Genomic DNA, 18,019 nt, shown 5'->3' on the forward strand with positions numbered 1-18,019 from the left:
GTTGGAACCCAGAGCTTTGAGCCGTGGGTGCTTGGCCTGATGGAAGGTGCTTTTGTTTGAATGGGGACGTAGCTGTAATTTCTGCGGAGTTGTTGGAATAACACAGTCAAAATCACTATTTGAGAGAAGTAGTTGGGAGGGAAAAGGAGACCACATTGGCCTGGATCACCAGAAATCCTGGAGCTGGCATGGATTAAGGATTGGTTAATGCACAGAAACAGAGTAAGAATAAATGGGTCATTTTCAGATTGGGAAGTTTTGAGTAGTGTGGCGTGGGTTCCCAATTATCTGTCCTTGAGATGTAATGTATCCACATTTGTTGATGGTATTAACTTGATAGACAATAGGTGCAGGAGTAGGTCATTCGGCCCATTGAGCCAGCACTGCCATTCACTGTGATCATGCCTGATCATCCACAATCAGTACCCCGTTCCTGCCTTCTCCCCATATCCCCTGACTCTTGCTATCTTTAAGAGCTCTATCTAACTCTCTCTTGAAAGCATCCAGAGAATTGGCCTCCACTGCCTTCTGAGGCAGAGAATTCGGCATGGACTCGGTGGACTGAAAGTGTGGGAATTGATAGGCACACAGTGCTGGAGTATCTCGGGTCTCTGCAGAAAAAGGACGGGTGATGTTTTGGGTCGGAACACTTCTTTAGACTGGGAATTGAAGAAGATATAGAGAGGCTTGAGTCGGATTTGTGACCAATCAAGGGAATGGATGAGTACATGGAGTCTGATGTTGGAATATAATGTGAAAACATGTGACTTATGCACTTTGGTAGAAAAAGTCAAAAAGTGGAGTATGGGTCAACTGGTGGGAGACTGTAAGGTATTCTAACATGCTTGGAAGAACTTGTACATGAATTACTGAAAGTTGACGTGCAAGTACAGCAATGTAAGCAGTATGTTGGCCTTTTATTGCAAAGCAAAGGCAAGAGAAAGATGCCTTACCGCATTTACATAGGAGTAGGAATGAATGCATCTGAAATATTCATGACACAGATGAGCAGACATTTTGTCACCCAGAGTGGAATTAATCTTTGGTACTCTACATCTTAGAGGACTGTGGAAGTTAAGCCACTGAATTTTTTTTAAGACCGGTTTATAGTTTATTAGATATCATGAGACATTAGTTTTGTTCACAAAAGTGGCACTGGTGAAAGTTCCCCTCCCCAGCTCTCCCATAGCCTACTGTCTCCGCCTCTTCTTTTTCCCGACCCCCCCCCCGACATCAGTTTGAAGAAGGGTCTCGACCCGAAACGTCGCCTTTTCCTTCTCTCCATAGATGCTGCCTCACCTGCTGAGTTTCTCCAGCATTTTGTGTCTACCTTTGATTTTTCCAGCATCTGCAGTTCTTTATTAAGCACTAAAAGATCAGCCAAAGTCATATTGAGCTGTGGAGCAGGTACACTTAATGTGGAGTTGTTGGCATGATAAAATCAAAATCTCTCTTTAAGAAAAGCAGTAGGAGGAAATCAATTGGCTTGGAGTAGTAGAAATGCTGGTGCTGGATGGATTAAGGTTTGGTTACTGGGCAGGAACCTATAGCACAAATAGCCTTCAACTGCTCCTGTTTCTTGTATTCTGGAGAGTAGAGTATTCAGGGGAAGTGAAACATGACTGCTTCCTTTTAAGTTCCTCACCTCTCACTCCAAACCTCAACTTCTATATTGAACCTGGTCTGTTTTGTTACTTGAGAGTGAATTCAGTGAGAAATGAAAACTTTAAGACAGCACAGTTGTTTTTTATTTAAATTACCGCTATAAATGTCTAGGGTCTGTAAACGTTGAGTAAAAAATATTATTGTCCTGAATATCCAGATTGAGAAGTCGGTCTGGATATGAGGTCCAAATTCACGCGCCACGGGTGTTATTGATTTCTCTTAGCCGTTATTCCTCCAAGTGGCAATCTTGATACCTGAAACTTGCACAAAGTAAAAGAGGAATTCAGAGTTAGTGAGTGGGGGGGGATTAGTGATTCCTATTGAAGCTGCATTTGAGTTGTGAATGAAGATAAACACAAAAGACTGGAGTCTCTCAGCCAGCCAGGCAGCATCTCTGAGAGACTCTGAAAAAGCTGGAGTATTTTATAAATGTCGAGGATAGAATTACATTTGACAGGGAGAGAATGAAAATGGGATTTTTTAAATATAATGTGATGTATAATGAAACTTTTTTTTTATTCCCCTAAAAAAATTATTGGGGATGCAACATTCTTCTTGTGTTTGAGAAAGGCAAATTCTGTGAAGCCGCATGCAGGTTGTGCAAGATAATTAAAAAATTGTTTTGATACAGTGCAATTATGTGTAAGTAAGTGTTCCACAAAATGATGAGGGTTAAATTGCTTCTCCTTAGCTGCTGAAACAAGTGTTGATGCAGAAACTCCTACCTGGTGAAACGAATATTTTGCATCACACTGTTTTGCATCACACTGTCAGCGAGTCAGTTTCTGGGTGTGTCAGTAAACAAGTTTCGAACGATGAACCTGTAACATGATACCAATGATAACTGCATGGTCTTGCTGACGTGAGACTGTTTTACTACGCGCAAAATTAGAGTTCATGTATCATAAATACCTAAACTAGTAGATCATTTAAAAAATATATGTTTATTTCCTATTTGGGTATATCTATTCATTTCCACTCTAACCTGGAAAACTGTATTTGGATCAATTTAAATGAGTCTCAATTTCTCCTCTAACACTTGGCACTACCCACACTTGCTCACGAGCTAGATGGTGTTAAATTACAGGCACAGAACAGGTTTTCTTGTTTTGTTTTTGGCTGCTTCTCAGTCCAGAAAGTAACCAGAGACACAGTGAGATCACATTTTTTGACATTGGGGAAATAAAGGTTAAAAGGGATTATGATCCCACCTATCATTGGAATTTAACTTAAATTTTAGATTCATGTTTAAAATCTCCCATGTTGTTTACAGCTTGAACAGAAATTAATAATGCATTTAGTGAAGATAGATAGACACAGAGTGCTGGAGTAGCTCAGCGAGTAACCTTGGTCCGGGGAATCCTCAGTTAAATGCAAATCCACAGCTTCTCTGTGTCCCACCTGGAACCTCCCCTCCCCCTCCACCCCCTGTCCCCTTCCACCTATATTCCTTTATCTGGCTGGATAATTTGCACAAGGGTCTCGACCCTAAACATCACCTATTCCTTATTTCCAGTTCGGCTGTCGGACCCGCTGGGTTACTCTAGCACATTATGTCTGTCTTCTTGCACCTCTTGTATTCTTATCTCACACCTTTTGTCTTTTCATCTCTGGCCCTTGCCCAACCATCTGCCAATCCCCTCCCCAATCACCTGTATCCACTCTTTACCTGACAAGCTCTGTCCTGTCCCCACCTCTTTCGTACAACCCCAACCCTCTCTCCCCCCCCCCCCCCATCAGTCTGAAGAAGGCTTTTGACCTGAAACGTTGCCTATTTCCTTCGCTCCATAGATGCTGCCCTGCACCCGCTGAGATTCTCCAGCATTTTTGTCTACCTTCCCCAGAGATACTGATTCTCCAGCATTTTTGTCTACCTTCCCCAGAGATACTGCCTGACCCGTGACTCACTTCAGCACTTTGTGCCTTTTTTAATTAATCAGTGCCTACAGTCGCTTGTGTCGCCTTGGAAAGAGAAACCGTTAATGTTTCAAAACAAAGAACCTTTGTCATGGCAGTGAAAGAGAGAAAACAAGTTTAAGTGACAGAACAGGTGTGAGGGGAGGTAGTAGTTGGATAGGTCAAAGGGAACTTCTACGTTGGGCGAGGCCAGGGTTGCCATGGGGATAAGCTGGAGATGAAGTCGTCCAATTGGTCGTTGGAGACTGAAGAATGGTCCGAGCGTTGCAAAGAAAATGATTCCTTGGAATGCTGGAAGGGAAAGTATATCTGGGGGTGGAATCTCATTGAAAGGGTAGGAAAGAGTTTAGGACGGACATGTGAAGGTTAGTGAAAGGCAGACGTTAAAAGCAACTAATATTCTCACGTTTGGGCATAAGAGCAGAAGAGGGCCAGCCGTGGAATGGGACATCTAATCACGGGATGATGGAAATAGTGGAGAATGTTGCAATGGGCCTTTGCAGCCAGCTGTAGGTGGGACTGTAAAATGGTGCCTCTTGCTTGGGGAGTTAGTGGGCTGTTCTGTGCATACGGTACGGACTGGGTAGATTGGGCCTATCTACAAGGATAGTCTTGCTAAGTTGTATGTAGAAAGTATATTTCACTTGGTCCACGTGAACCAACTGAACAACTGTCATTTTAGCAGAAAAATGGGAAAAGAATGGGCCAAAGTGTGATTGGAACAGAGAACGTTTCTGGCATCTCAAAATGGCAACCCCAGTTGTTAGTCTGAAGAAGGGTCTCGACCCGAAACGTCGCCGCTTTCCTTCGCTCCATAGATGCTGCCTCACCCGCTGAGTTTCCCCAGCATTTTTGTCTACAGTTGTTACCTATGTGGGTTTTGATAGAAATACTTAGAGGAAACGAGTGTGTTCAAAGGAGAAGTGGTGGAATGTGAGAAAAAATTCAGCTGCATGAAGGAGATTGCCTGTGGCTGGGGACTGGTTCCGGGAAGAAGCATTCTGCACGCGTTGAATTTAACAATTCAGATTACAGGCATGATCCCCATATTTTTGTTCGGAAGTATTATTAAAACTCTGAAGATAAAGGGGAAGCCATTTAAGACTGAGGTAAGAAAAAACTTTTTCTCCCATTTATGGAATTTTGTTCGGAAGTATTATTAAAACTCTGAAGATAAAGGGGAAGCCATTTAAGACTGAGGTAAGAAAAAACTTTTTCTCCCAGTATCTTTACATTCAACATACTGAAAAGATTTAATTTGATTTAATTAAAAGATTCAGTCCGAAAAACGGTCTGGATCCTAAACGTCACCTGTCCATGTTCTCCAAAGGTGCTGCCTGACCCGCTGAGTTACTCTAGCACATTGCGTCCTTTAATGTAAACCAGCATTGACAGTTCCTTGTTCCTTCTTAACTTGTCCTACGGATAGTTGGCTTCCATGAGGGATTGGTTATTTGTATTGCTAGTATTAATTATATGGCAGGTAGAAAAAAGGAAATAACTTGGTTCTAAGAAATCTAGAAGGTACGTTGGCATTCAGTTCCTCAGCATTGTGAAATGAAAGCTTTTGTTCTGCTTATAATCTTATGGCAAACCGAAAAAAGGAACTATTTTAACAAGATTGGGAGCCAATGAAGGAGAAAGGCTAAAAGCTACTGATAATAGCAGAAGTTAAATAAGAAACCAGGAGTATGGTCACTAAAAGATCTTGAATATAGTGATCACCCTGTGGAAAAGGAATGTTGCTAATGGAACCAAAGTGGTCCAGCACAAAATAAGACAAGAAAATAGAGGAAATTTGAAATTAAAATACACTATGCAGATAAAACCTGTAGTTTGTCTAACCGTCCTGAAAAGTGGAAGTATAAAGGGAGAAAATGCTCAACGGGTCAAGCAGCATCTGTTGAAATAGAAAAGGTTAACCTTTTTGAGGTACAAGTCCCAGTGGAAATAACTTTTTCTTTATGCAAAAATAGGGTATTTATAAGTTGCTGAGAAGGTGACAGGAGGAGTGGGTAAGACAAAGGAATATCTATGGTAGGGTGAGACCAGGGCAAATGGGCAATTAGAGGCTGATTACATTTCTTTGACCATTACATTTCTTCTATCTCTGGGCTGTAGGCCATGATCAGCAAGTCAAACTGTACTAATTAGGATGGGAAAACTGTGTCAACATCAAAGATGAATAACCAGATATACAGAGTGCGTTACCTAAAGTTGCAGAATTTGACATTGAATCTGGAAGGCTGCATGTAGTGTGCCCAGATGGTAAATTAGGCATTTTTCCTTAAGCTAGTGTAGGACCTCCTTATAATGGCACAAAGGCCATAGACGGGTCTGGGTAGGAATATGATGAACAGCTTTAAAAGTTGGGTGTGAGGGGGGGGAGAAGCTTGGGGTCGCTTCAGTGGAATGAATGTGGGTGCTTGACAAAGTCATCATCTAATCTGCACTTGGACTCTCCAGAGGAGACCATACCATGAACAGTGAATGCAGCAAACTAGATTGGAAGAAGTGCAAGTGAATCGTTGCTATACCTGGAAAGACTATGTAGTTAGATCCCTGAATGAGAGGAAAGAAAGATGAAAGGACAAATATGGCAATTTCTGCAGTTGCCTTGGAAAGTGCCATGAGGAAGGTGTGGTTGGAGAGGTTACGAGAGCAGTGCAGGGAGTTGTTTAGGGTGCAACCTCTTCAAAATGATCCAAGGGGAAAGTGCATCTGATGGCGAAATCGTGTTGGAGCTGGTTAAAATTGGTCCATTGAATGTGGAGGCTGGTGCGGTGAGAGGTGAGAACCTGGGGAACTCTGCCCTTTCTGAAGGAAGGGGTTTGCATCTGTTTCTAGATCAGTTGGGAAGGTGGGCCAAGGAATGGCAAATGGGATTTAACTTTGACAAGTGTGAGATATTGCATGTTGGTATGTCAAACCAGGGCAGGATTTGCACAGTAAATGGTAGAGCCTCGGAGTATTGGGGCATGGTTCCCTGAAAGTGGCGAGGCAGCAGACAGAGTAGTGAAGAAGGCCTTTGGCATGCTCGGCTTAATTGGGAAGGGCATTGAGTACAAAAGTTGGGACATCATGATGCAGTGACCACACTTATCATTCTGGTTGCTCAGGTATAGAGTATGTTGTTAAATTGGAAAAGGTGCAGAATATATTCACCAGGCTGCTAAGTAGACTAGGGGGCGTGAGTTGCAGGGATAAGCTACCAATTGGATAGGCTGAGAGATTTTCTTCTGGATCGTAGGAGGCTGAGGGGTGACCAGATCATGAGGGACCTGGATAAAGTGAACACTCGTTCCTTTTCCCAGGTTTGAGGATTCTAAAGCTAGGTGGGAGGTTTATGCTGAGGAGGGGGAGAGAGAGGGACCTTGGGGGTAATGTTCTCACTCAGAGGGTAGTCCATATTTGGAATGAATTGCCAGATGGAGCTACAGAAGCCGATACAAATAAGACTTTCAAAAGTAATTTAGGCAGATACATGGATCGTGAGTATTTAGAGTCAATAAGGCAGGGATAGATAGATTCTTGATCCGTACAGGTGTCGGATGTTATGGGAAGAAGTGCAGGAGAATGAGGTTAGGAGGGGGAGATAGATCAGCCATGATTGAATAGCGGAGTAGACTTGATGGGTCGAATGGCCTAATTGTACTACCATTCCTTATGATGTAAAGAATCAAGGGATATGGAGGGGAAATCGGGAATGGAGTACTGATTTTAGATGATCAACCATGATCATATTGAATAGGGGTGCTGGCTCGAAGGGCTGAATGGCCTAGTCTGCACCTATTTTCTGTTCCTATGGCCGTATAACCTTAATAGGCAAATGCAGGCAATTGGGACTACCCAAGCATGCCAACTTGGTCGATATGGACAAGTTGGCCAAGAGGGCCTATTTCTGTGCTGTGTAGTTCTGTAACTGTATGACTCTTCTCTGTCTAGGGTGTAGTGGCAGGGGAAGAGTAGGCGTGCGGGAAATAGACAGGAGTCATCGAGAGATCTATGCCCTGTATGAGGAGGGAGTACTGCCCAGAAAACAAGATAGTGATTGTTTCAGGCCAATTAGCATAGGAATCTGATTACTGTAATGTGTGCATTTCCTTTAAGAAAAAAAAATTATAGGAACTTAGGAGAAGGGAAGACTTTTTTAGCTACAAGTCTTTGGATTCATTTTCAAAAACATGTGGCTGATCTGTGACCTGGTTCCATTTAAATTTCCAAACCCACCCCCCCCCAATTTGTTGAAACAGTAGTTAATCAGAGGGATCATAGTAATTCCAAAATAGAAGGCTCCTGAATGGAAGCTGGTATTAAAAATTAAGAGACTATGTTACACAAAGCCTGTAGGACAGTAAAACCTGAACGGATTTGATTTTCCACATCGACTCCCAAATTTTATTTGCAGAAGCTTAAAGTAGTATAGAAATCTGGCATGCTGTACAACAGGCTACAAAGAAAACTGCAGTTTTGGTCTCCTAATTTGAGGAAGGACATTATTGCTGTTGAGGGAATCCAGCGTAGGTTCACCAGGTTAATTCCCAGGATGGCGGGACTGACATATGATGAAAGAATTGATCGACTAGGCTTGTATTCACTGGAATTTAGAAGAATGAGAGAGGGGATTTTATAGAAACATATAAAAATTTTCAGGGATTGGACAGACTAGATGCAGGATAATAAGTTCCCGATGTTGGGGGAGTCCAGAACCAGGGGTCACTGTTTTAGAATAAGGGGTAGACCATTTAGGACCGATTGAGAAAAAACCTTTTCACCCAGAGAATTGCGAATCTGTGGAATTCTCTGCCACACAAGGCATTGGAGGCCATTTCACTGGAAGTTTTCAAGAGAGAGTTATATTTAGCTCTTGGAGTTAAAGGAATTGAGAGATGTGGGGGAAAAAGCAGGAACAGGCTACTGATTTTGAATGATCAGCCATGATCATATTGAATGGTGGTGCTGACTCAAAGGGCTGAATGGCTTACTCCTGCACCTATTTGTTCTCTTTCTATTTGTGTTTGTGGTTCATGTATAAAAGTATCACTGACCCATTGCTTGGGTACAACTGCTTAGTGTCATCTAATCACCAGCTCTGATTTATCTTTCTACTCTTTTTGACATACAGTAACGTACAATGGCCTCTGGGTTATTTATTTTTTTAATTACACACACACAAACACACCCCTGTTTTTTTTTTGCCAGGCAATAACTTAGAATTGATAAAGACCTAGGGGCAGATTAATTACTTTATTGCATGTAATACAGGCCAAGAAAAACATTATAAAGATCAGAAAACGGGGGAAAATTTGACTTTTGAAAAAACATTTGGACAGATAGATGAATAGGAAGGTTTTAGAGGGATATTCCAACTTGGTCGGCAAGGATGAGGTGAACAGAAGGGCCTTTCAGTGCTGTACAGCTTTAGGAAATGTGGGGTTAAATTAAATAACCACAGAACTGGGTGTTGCCTCACGGCACCAATGTTTACACTTCAGACAGGTTTCTTCTCATAACTTCCATGAATCTATTATTTGTGCTTTTGTGTGGCTATTCCTTGAATGAATGAAAGCTACTCATCTGTGCTATCTGAATATGGTAGCAAATGCATTCCCACCACTCTCCAGGTAAAGTGGTGGATCCTGGGCTCTTCTGCACTTGGGACTATGATGAAACAAGAATAAAAAAAGGTGGCACAGTTGTTTAGTTTAGAGATATGGTTTAGAGGTTTGATAGCAGAGGTGCCTTGAAGAAGGAGAATATGAAACTAACTTGCACTTCCTTTCCACGTACCCTTTGTATGTTTTAAATATATATTTTTTCCTGCGTATTCAAGGTCAACAACGTGTCTGGAGTTCCGGAGGAACTAGCGAATGATGGCTATTCTTATAAACCAAATGGTTCAGTGAATGACACAGACTATGAGCCCCGCCATGGAAACAGACTGCACCCTAATAATGTCCAGCCATCACGGTGAGTACCCCATGTTCCATCAGCTTGATTCATAACTTAATGCTTCCTGGGGTTTTTCAGCAACCTTTTTATATGGTGTTCTTGATGACTTGTTTATAATTGTAGGTTCTTACCTGAAGACCAAAATAGACAAGATGATCTCATTTCCTTCCCCAGAGGTTTATAATGAATCACCCAACTCTGACAATCCATCTTTCCTTGAATGGAAGCAATCGCGTGTTGTTTTTTTCATTTTCCTCTTTGATTCTCTCTTGAACATTTTGAGCACAGCTGCAGAGAGCCTGCGAATGCATGTAGAATTATATCCCGCAGCAAGCAGGTGATTTCTCATGAAGGTAGATCAGGAAAGTACAATGTCAAAATTACTGGCGTATTAATCATTGATTCCAAAAATCAACTTCTACAAACAAATGTTTAAGATATAGAAACACTGTCTACTTTTAAATGTTCAATGTCTCTGCATTAAATCTTTTGTTTTAGTAATCCTGAAGTTTCACTACCACTAATGCGCGAGCAGCCTCGGCCTCCGTCCAGCAGAGATTCTGATGAAAGCAAGCCATCTTCACAGAGAAAGCCACCCAGGAAGAGGAGACCTGGAAGAACAAAGAGAGTCGACAATGATGAATATGAAACAGATTATACAACTGGTGCAGAATCCTGTGATGAACTCGACGAAGAAGACTTGGAAGGGTACGGAATTAACCGTTTTTTAATGTTTAGTTTCAAGTTCAAGTGAGTTTATTGTCATGTGTCCCTGCTAGGACAATGAAATTCTTGCTTCGCTTCAGCACACAGAACATAGTTGGCATTTACTACAAAACAGATCAGTGTGTCCATATACCATGATATAAATTTATACACACATAAACAAATAAACTGATAAAGTGCAAATAGCAGATAATGGGCCACCAATAATCAGAGTTTTGTCTGAGCCAGGTTTAATAGCCTGATGGCTGTGGGGAAGTAGCTATTCCTGAACCTGGTTGTTGCAGTCTTCAGACTTCTGTACCTTCCACCTGAAGGTAGCAGGGAGATGAGTGTGTGGTCAGGATGGTGTGGGTCTCTGATGATACTGCCAGCCTTTTCAAGGCAGTGACTGTGATAAATCCCCTCGATGGAAGGAAGGTCAGAGCCGATGATGGACTGGGCAGTGTTTACTACTGTTTGTAGTCTTTTCCTCTCCAGGGCACTCGTTGCCGAACCAAGCCACAATGCAACCGGTCAGCATGCTCTAATTAACCTACAAACCTGAGATAGACACAAAAAGCTGGAGTAACTCAGCGGAACAGGCAGCATCTCCGGAGAGAAGGAATGGGTGACGTTTTGGATCAAGGCACTTCTTCAGCATCTCGACCCGAAACGTCACACATTCCTTCTCACCAGAGATGCTGCCTATCCCTGCTGAGTTACTCCAGCTTTTTGTGTCTATCTTCGGTTTAAGCCAGCATCTGTAGGTTCTTCCAATACAACCTACAAGCCTGTATGACTTTGGAATGTGGGAGGAAACCGAAGATCTTGGAGAAAACCCTTGTCATGGGGAGAAAGTACAGACAGCACCTGTAGCCAGGATCAAACCCGGGTCTCCGGCGCTGTAAGGCACCAACTCTACCACTGCGTCACCGTGCCATTTTGTTAATTATGCCATTGCTTTCAGCTTTCAATGAAATCGTTGCATTGACCTGAATGTATCTTTATTTGCAGTAAGTATCCACCAATCACTTCAGATCAACAGAGACAAGATTATAAAAGGGAATTTGACAACGATTTGCAGCAATACAAGCATCTCCAAGGTGAAATGGATGAAATAAACAAACACTTTTCCCAGCTGGACAAGCAGATTGACGAGACTGAGGACAGTGAGCAGTATCAGGTGGGTTCTGAATGTGGAGTGTGACTTTGCAAACAAATCTGATGGTAGAAATCTCATGAGACATTTCACAGATTGAACAATGATTATAGACAAGATTAGTGGGCAAGAGTTGCATAAGCTACCAATTGGATAGGCTGAGAGATTTTCCTCTGGATCGTAGGAGGCTGAGGGGTGACCAAATGGAAGCGAGTAGGCCATTCGGCCCTTCGAGCTGGCACCGCTATTCAATGTGATCATGGCTGATCATCCCCAATCAGTACCCCGTTCCTGCCTTTTCCCCATATCCCCTGACTCCACTATCTTTAAGAGCCCTATCTAGCTCTCTCTTGAAAGTATCCAGAGAACCGACCTCCGGAGGCAGAGAATTCCACAGACTCACAACTCTTGGAGGAAAAGTGTTTCCTCGTCTCCGTTCTAAAATGGCTTACTCCTTGTTCTTAAACTGTGGCCCCTGGTTCTGTTGTTATATTATTGAAGTCCCAATATACATCTACCTGTGATCATGGAATAAATGTATTTGTTTGGGTAGAGTTCCATGAATAAAGTCAGTTTTCTTTTTAATAATATGTATTGATAGATTTGAGGGGAACAATATCATAATGAGGCCCAATCATGAGCTTGCTTGACATTTGTGGATTGTAGGATTGTTGCCTTGCAACTGGGAGTGAAAGTCTGTTGGATTTTTGTTTTGTCCACTTATTAGAGGCACTGCAGCTAAATAAAGAATTCACATTGCTGTCCAGTTGAGATCAGTTGGTCACAATTATTAACCACAATTATTGTGATTAAAACCTGGGATATTTATCTTAGTCATATGCTGTTTTTAATAAGTCACCAACACCAGGTATTCAAAGCATGTGTTCAAATGGACCAATTTCCCTAAGCTTGAATGTAATCAATAGCTAAGTAATGTTTTGATTTTTCAATCAATAACTAAATAATGTAGCAGTCACTTACTGTTCTTTGTGAGAGAATAAACAGACTTTTGGTCCACAAACTTCTGTGTGGTCAAATTATAGCTGTTTACTTTAAACTCCTTTTAGCTGCCTTTTTAACCATTATCCACTTAGATATGCAGGGAATGTAGCGGTAAGGACTATTGAATGGCGGTGCAGGCTCGAAGGGCCGAATGGCATACTCCTGCACCTATTTTCTATGTTTTTATCTCCAGGCAGGCTGAAGGCAGTCTACCAAGTGGATCTGAAAAAGGGTTCTCATCTGAAACTCATCTTCCATTCCTTTTCTCCAGAGATGCTGCCTAACCCACTGAGTTATTTCAGCATTTTGTGTCTGTCCAGGCAGATGAGATTAGTTTATCTTGACATCATGCTTGACATAGATATTAAGGGCCAAAAGGACCTGTTTGTGTGCTGTACTTTTCAGTTTTATGTTTCAACCTTCTCGACAAAACTCTCTTCAAAATTTCAACTAGGGAGTTTTAGGAGGTGAATTTGTATCCTAAAGCACAATTTGCATGTCGGTTTGCAAATCCATTGTCCAAACAAGTTCTTGAAAATAAAGCCTACAAAGCATAACATCTGTGGTGAATGGTAAGTGAAATGAAAAATGCTGTAAATATTCAGTAAACCAGTTAGCATCTGTGAAAGAAGACACGGCATTAATGTTTGGGACTGAGACATCTGAACTGAGTTTGTATTTGATTATCGTCTGCCTCTTGTTGCAGGTTATTGCTGCTGAGTATAATCGACTAAAAGAAGTGAAGAACGTGAGTAATTTATTATCTTAACTTGCTAATTGCATGGTAAATATTTTGTCATGAATTGATCCATTTTATTATTAATAGGATATTTGTAAATTTCAGGCAAAAAATGTGTCCCTTTTATTTGTTCTCTGTCGCGAACAAGATGATTTCCCGTGTAATTGTCTTTTATCAAATAACTATTGAAGAGTTGATGCTTTGTGAGCCCGTCACCACCTTTACTTCAACTTTACAATTCATTGGATTAAATTTGGAGCACAATTTTAGAAATCTTTGTGGCAAGAGAATCGAGTTATTTTCTGGACTGTTTTGAATCTTTATGCTCTCTTTTCACCATTTTATTACTAGTGTTTCAATTTTTATCTGGCTTTTTGCCAGTGAAGCTGTTACTTAAAAGTAATGAAGATCCTGTCAAAGGTGCAAGATATCTTAAGGGCCTTTCCCACTTTCACGACATAATTCACGACCTCTGCCGAGTTTGCCCTTGACTCGTACTCGCAGCATGGTCGTCACGGGGTCGTAGGTAGATCGTAGGAAGTTGTGATGCTAGTCGTAGATACTCGTAGCATCAAGTAGGTAGGGGCGTTTTGTCTAGCATGATGAAAAATGGCCACAACTAAAAAAGGTTGTGAAAGTGGGACAGGCCCTTTCGTATGCAAAAGAGCACGCATTTTGTACAGGCATGTAGCTATAATGCAATTTGGGTATTATGCGATTGATGAATTGGGGAACACAATTTGAAGCATGCAGATGGAAATAGTGATAATGTGATTTTGATCGGAAACAATCACCGTTCTAATCAGATGCAGGCTACTAATTTCACCACAGGAGATGAAAGAGTTACATTTGAAATCGACAAGATAGGGGAAAAAAAAACAACCTTGGAAAAACAAGTCTTGGCAGGCAGAGAGGGTGGGGGATGAAACCCTTTTTACATGTATCTGCAATATTCGGACACCATTGAATTTTAAGAACACAGGCTGTCAGTTTCACTTCAGGAGGCCATTTCAAGAGTTACCTTGGAGATTGACAAGTGATTGCTTCTATTGCTTTACTCTATTAAACAATGTAACGTACAGTCTTTCGTATTTTTAGTTTGCAATAAAATTGTAGCTATTAAAAAAACTTTGGTTTAGAGATAGTGTGGAAACAGGCCCTTCAGCCCATCGAATCACTTGTGAATTGTCCTTCGCATGTAGGATAGAACCAATCTACAGAAGCCAAATTAGCCTACAAACCTGTATGTCTTTGGGTTGTGGGAGGAAATCGGAGCTCCCAGAGAAAACCCACAAGGTTACAGGGAGATCATATAAAATCCATATAAATCCTGTGATCCGGATCTAACCCATGTGTCTGGCGCTGTAAGGCAGCAACTCTATCACTGCGCCACTGTTTTTGAAATTCCTACAGGAATAATAACTTTCTTATTGCGATTCTGAAGTTCTCTGGTACCCAACCCCCTTTCTTCCATTTTAAATGCAATTTTCTAAAACATGAGGCTTCTTAGGAACACAACCTCCGCTCGGTTCGCATTAACCAACCTGATCTCCCGGTGGTTCAGCACTTCAACTCCCCCTTCCATTCCGAATCCAACCTTTCTGTCCTGGGCCTCCTCCATGGCCAGAGTGAGTACCACCACAAATTGGAGGAGCAGCACCTCATATTTCACTTGGGCAGTTTACACCCCAGCGGTATGAACATTGACTTCTCTAATTTCAGATAGTCCTTGCTTTCTCCCTCCTCCCCTCCCCTTCCCAGCTCTCTCACAGCCCACTGTCTCCACCTCTTCCTTTCTTCTTCCCGCCCCCACACCTCCACATCAGTCTGAAGAAGGGTCTCGACCTGAAATGGCACCTATTCCTTCGCTCCATAGATGCTGCCTCACTCGCTGAGTTTCTCCAGCATTTTTGTCTACATTAAGAACACGACTATCATGTTAAGGAGAAGTGTTTGTATCAGCTCTACTTATAGCAAGGATTTGTCGTCTAACTATGAAAAGCAGGTCAATTTGCTGTCAGTTTCCAGCTTTCAGCTGACCCTGTGGCTCTTTAATTGTGACCTTCCAAAGTGTTGTCAGATAATTATAGGCCAGGCATTAGAAGTTACTTTTCTGTGGAGAAATATAACTGTATGTTAGACATTCAACATATCTCCAGATGATTGCACCGATCACATTCATCTCCACAGAATGTCACACATGTGGATAATGCATGCTCTTGGGGTGAAATTTACCAAAGGAAAATTCTCTATGGGTAGGTTGGAAATATTATGGTGCAGTGTTTTGTCTTGTCAATTTGGCTGTATGTGTAATTCGATATTGGCTACTTGCATTGCAACTCAATTGACTGACCAAACTAACTTTTAAACATTTTTACGACCAGGGGGGCACTGCTGCCAGGTGCAGCGGCAGGCAGTGGATGGAACTGTTTGGTGAACTTTTGTAACTTTGTCAGGGCCAGAAACGTGACAACATTGCATATTGCCTAAGGTAGACAAAAATGCTGGAGGAGCTCAGCTGGTGAGGCAGCATCTATGGAGAGAAGAAATAGGCGACGTTTAGGGTCGAGACCCTTCTTCAGAAACGTCACCTATTTCTTCTCTCGATAGATGCTGCCTCACCCGCTGAGTTCCTCCAGCATTTTTGTCTACCTTTGATTTTTCCAGCATCTGCAGTTCTTTCTTAAACATTTTGTGTACTGCCTAGGTGAGATCTGCTGTATGATCTTAAGATCATAAGTGATACACGCAGAATTGGGCAATTCAGAGTCTACTCCTCCATTCAATCATGGCTGATCTATCTCTCCGTCCTAACCCCATTCTCCTGCCTTCTCTCCACAACCCCTAACACCTGTACTAATCAAGAATCTATTTATCTCTGCCTTAAAAATATCCATTGACCTGACCTTCACAGCCTCTGTTGCAAAGAATTCCACAGATTCACCCTCTGACTAAAGTAATTCCTCCTCCTTCTTAAAGGAACATCCTTTAATTCTGAGGCTATGACCTCAAGTTCCAGACTCTCCCACTAGTGGAAACATCATTTCCACATCCACTCTATCCAAGCCTTTCACTATTCGGTATGTTTCAATGAGGTCCCCCTTCATTCTTCTAAACTCCAGCGAGTACAGGCCCAGTGCCATCAAACAACCATCATAGGTTAACCCACTCATTTCTGGGATCATTCTTGTAAACCTTTTACCAGGTTGTATGCAAAACCAAGCATTCGCTGTACCTGGGTACATGTGACAATAAAGTATAATTCAATCATTAATTCGCATTCTTAATTTGCCTCTTCCTTTGTAGTCTGCAGATTATCGGGAGAAGAAGAGTCTTTGCAAGCAACTTAAGACAAGGTTGGCTCACATCAAACAGATGGTCAGCAACTTTGACAACCAGAAATCTTGAATGCTATTTCTTCTCATAGAAAATCAAAATGGAGGATTGTTACTAGCAGAGTGCCAAACATTGAGTCTGACAAGAAATGTGAAGCCAGCACATTTAAAGGGACCAAAAAAAATAATTGCATGGTTTCAGATACTTTTCAGTACCTTGGTAAAATTTAAAATATTTTTTTAAGTCTCCTATTGACAAATAATAATTTCTCAGCTTTAAAATTTGTATTCTGTTGGATGGAAAATATTTTTAATGTTTTTTTTTGTGAATAGTACAAAAAAGTTGATTTTTGGAACTGTGAGCCTTCGGGTTTAAGTTTCTTGAATTGATATTGGTTCTCAGCTTTGCTAAAGGTCATCTTTAATAGAACATCTTATGTAGAAAGTGATTTTTGATTTGTAGGATTTGTTTCTTCCATAACTGTGTGGGATTTGCTCAAATTATACTTGGACATTTGTTAACTAAGCTTCTGATGCGATTCAAGCCAATGAATTAATGCTGTTTTTCCAAAAGTCACATTCTGTGAATTCAAATTATTAAAGGTTACATTATTTGGTACAAACAGTTTTTAATCATGTCTTAATACACATGTCTGATCAGACACTCTTCATATCAATCAATGAACATTGAAGCAAGGCAGTGGTTTGCCATATCTTTTATAGATAATCATCTATGTAGTTATTATTGGAATGTTTTTATTACAACTTAATAACCAGGGATGATGTGTTTGCCATGTATATAAGAGGGGCACTAGCACATCGATTAAGCTTATATCTTGGGATACATGGTCTATAAAACACAAAGCAAAAACAGCTGAAATCTGGGCAATTTTTTTATTCTTGGCAAATCCAATGTATTTTTATTGAAATCAATATGTATATTATTTTTAGCTTTCTTGATACTAGAGTGCATTTCGGATACATTAGTAGGTAAACCAAGTTTTTAAAATCATGACTTTTTTGTAACTACCTGCTCTGTTTACACAAGTATGAATTGTGAAATTAAGCATGTTTAAACTCAATAAAATTTAACGATGTGCATTTTTAATCCATGTTTTGAAACTTTATTTTCCCATTTTAATATGTTTCAGTGGTTTAAAAAGTCTCAAAATGTATAATGTTTCTTAGTCTACCATTGCTTATGGGGGGGGGGGGGGAGTGCGAGAGGATCTCAGTGGGCCAAGCAACATCTGTGGAGGGAAATGGACAGATGGAGTTTTGGGGCGGGACCCCTTCGACTGATGGATACCCATTGCTTATAAAATAGTCATTGAGCATGAATCAGGCCATTCGGCCCAACTTGTCCACGCCAACCAAGATGCCCCATTTGTCCACTTTTGGTTCATATCCCTCTAAATCCTTCCTATCCATGTTCCTATCTAAATGTCTTTTAAAGTTGTTACTGTAACTGCCTCAACAACCACCTCTGGCATCTCATTCCATATACCCACCACCCTCTGAGTGAAAAAGATTCCCCTCTAGTTC

The 18,019-nt window shown here is 41.3% G+C and overlaps 1 protein-coding gene across 1 annotated transcript in view; it reads left to right on the forward strand.

The window, feature by feature from the left end:
* The window catches only part of LOC129693689 (MARVEL domain-containing protein 2-like), a 63,792-nt gene extending 46,210 nt beyond the window's left edge, over positions 1-17,582 (forward strand). The window contains exons 10-14 of the mRNA XM_055630476.1: positions 9,416-9,552; positions 10,033-10,242; positions 11,254-11,422; positions 13,107-13,148; positions 16,446-17,582. Of these exons, the coding sequence (XP_055486451.1) occupies positions 9,416-9,552; positions 10,033-10,242; positions 11,254-11,422; positions 13,107-13,148; positions 16,446-16,547 (660 nt within the window). The 3' untranslated portion in view covers positions 16,548-17,582. The remainder of the gene's footprint in view (positions 1-9,415; positions 9,553-10,032; positions 10,243-11,253; positions 11,423-13,106; positions 13,149-16,445) is intronic.
* The last annotated feature ends 437 nt before the right edge of the window (positions 17,583-18,019 follow it).

This window comes from Leucoraja erinacea, chromosome 3 (genome assembly GCF_028641065.1).
Source record: "Leucoraja erinacea ecotype New England chromosome 3, Leri_hhj_1, whole genome shotgun sequence".
Classification (NCBI taxonomy): domain Eukaryota; kingdom Metazoa; phylum Chordata; class Chondrichthyes; order Rajiformes; family Rajidae; genus Leucoraja; species Leucoraja erinaceus.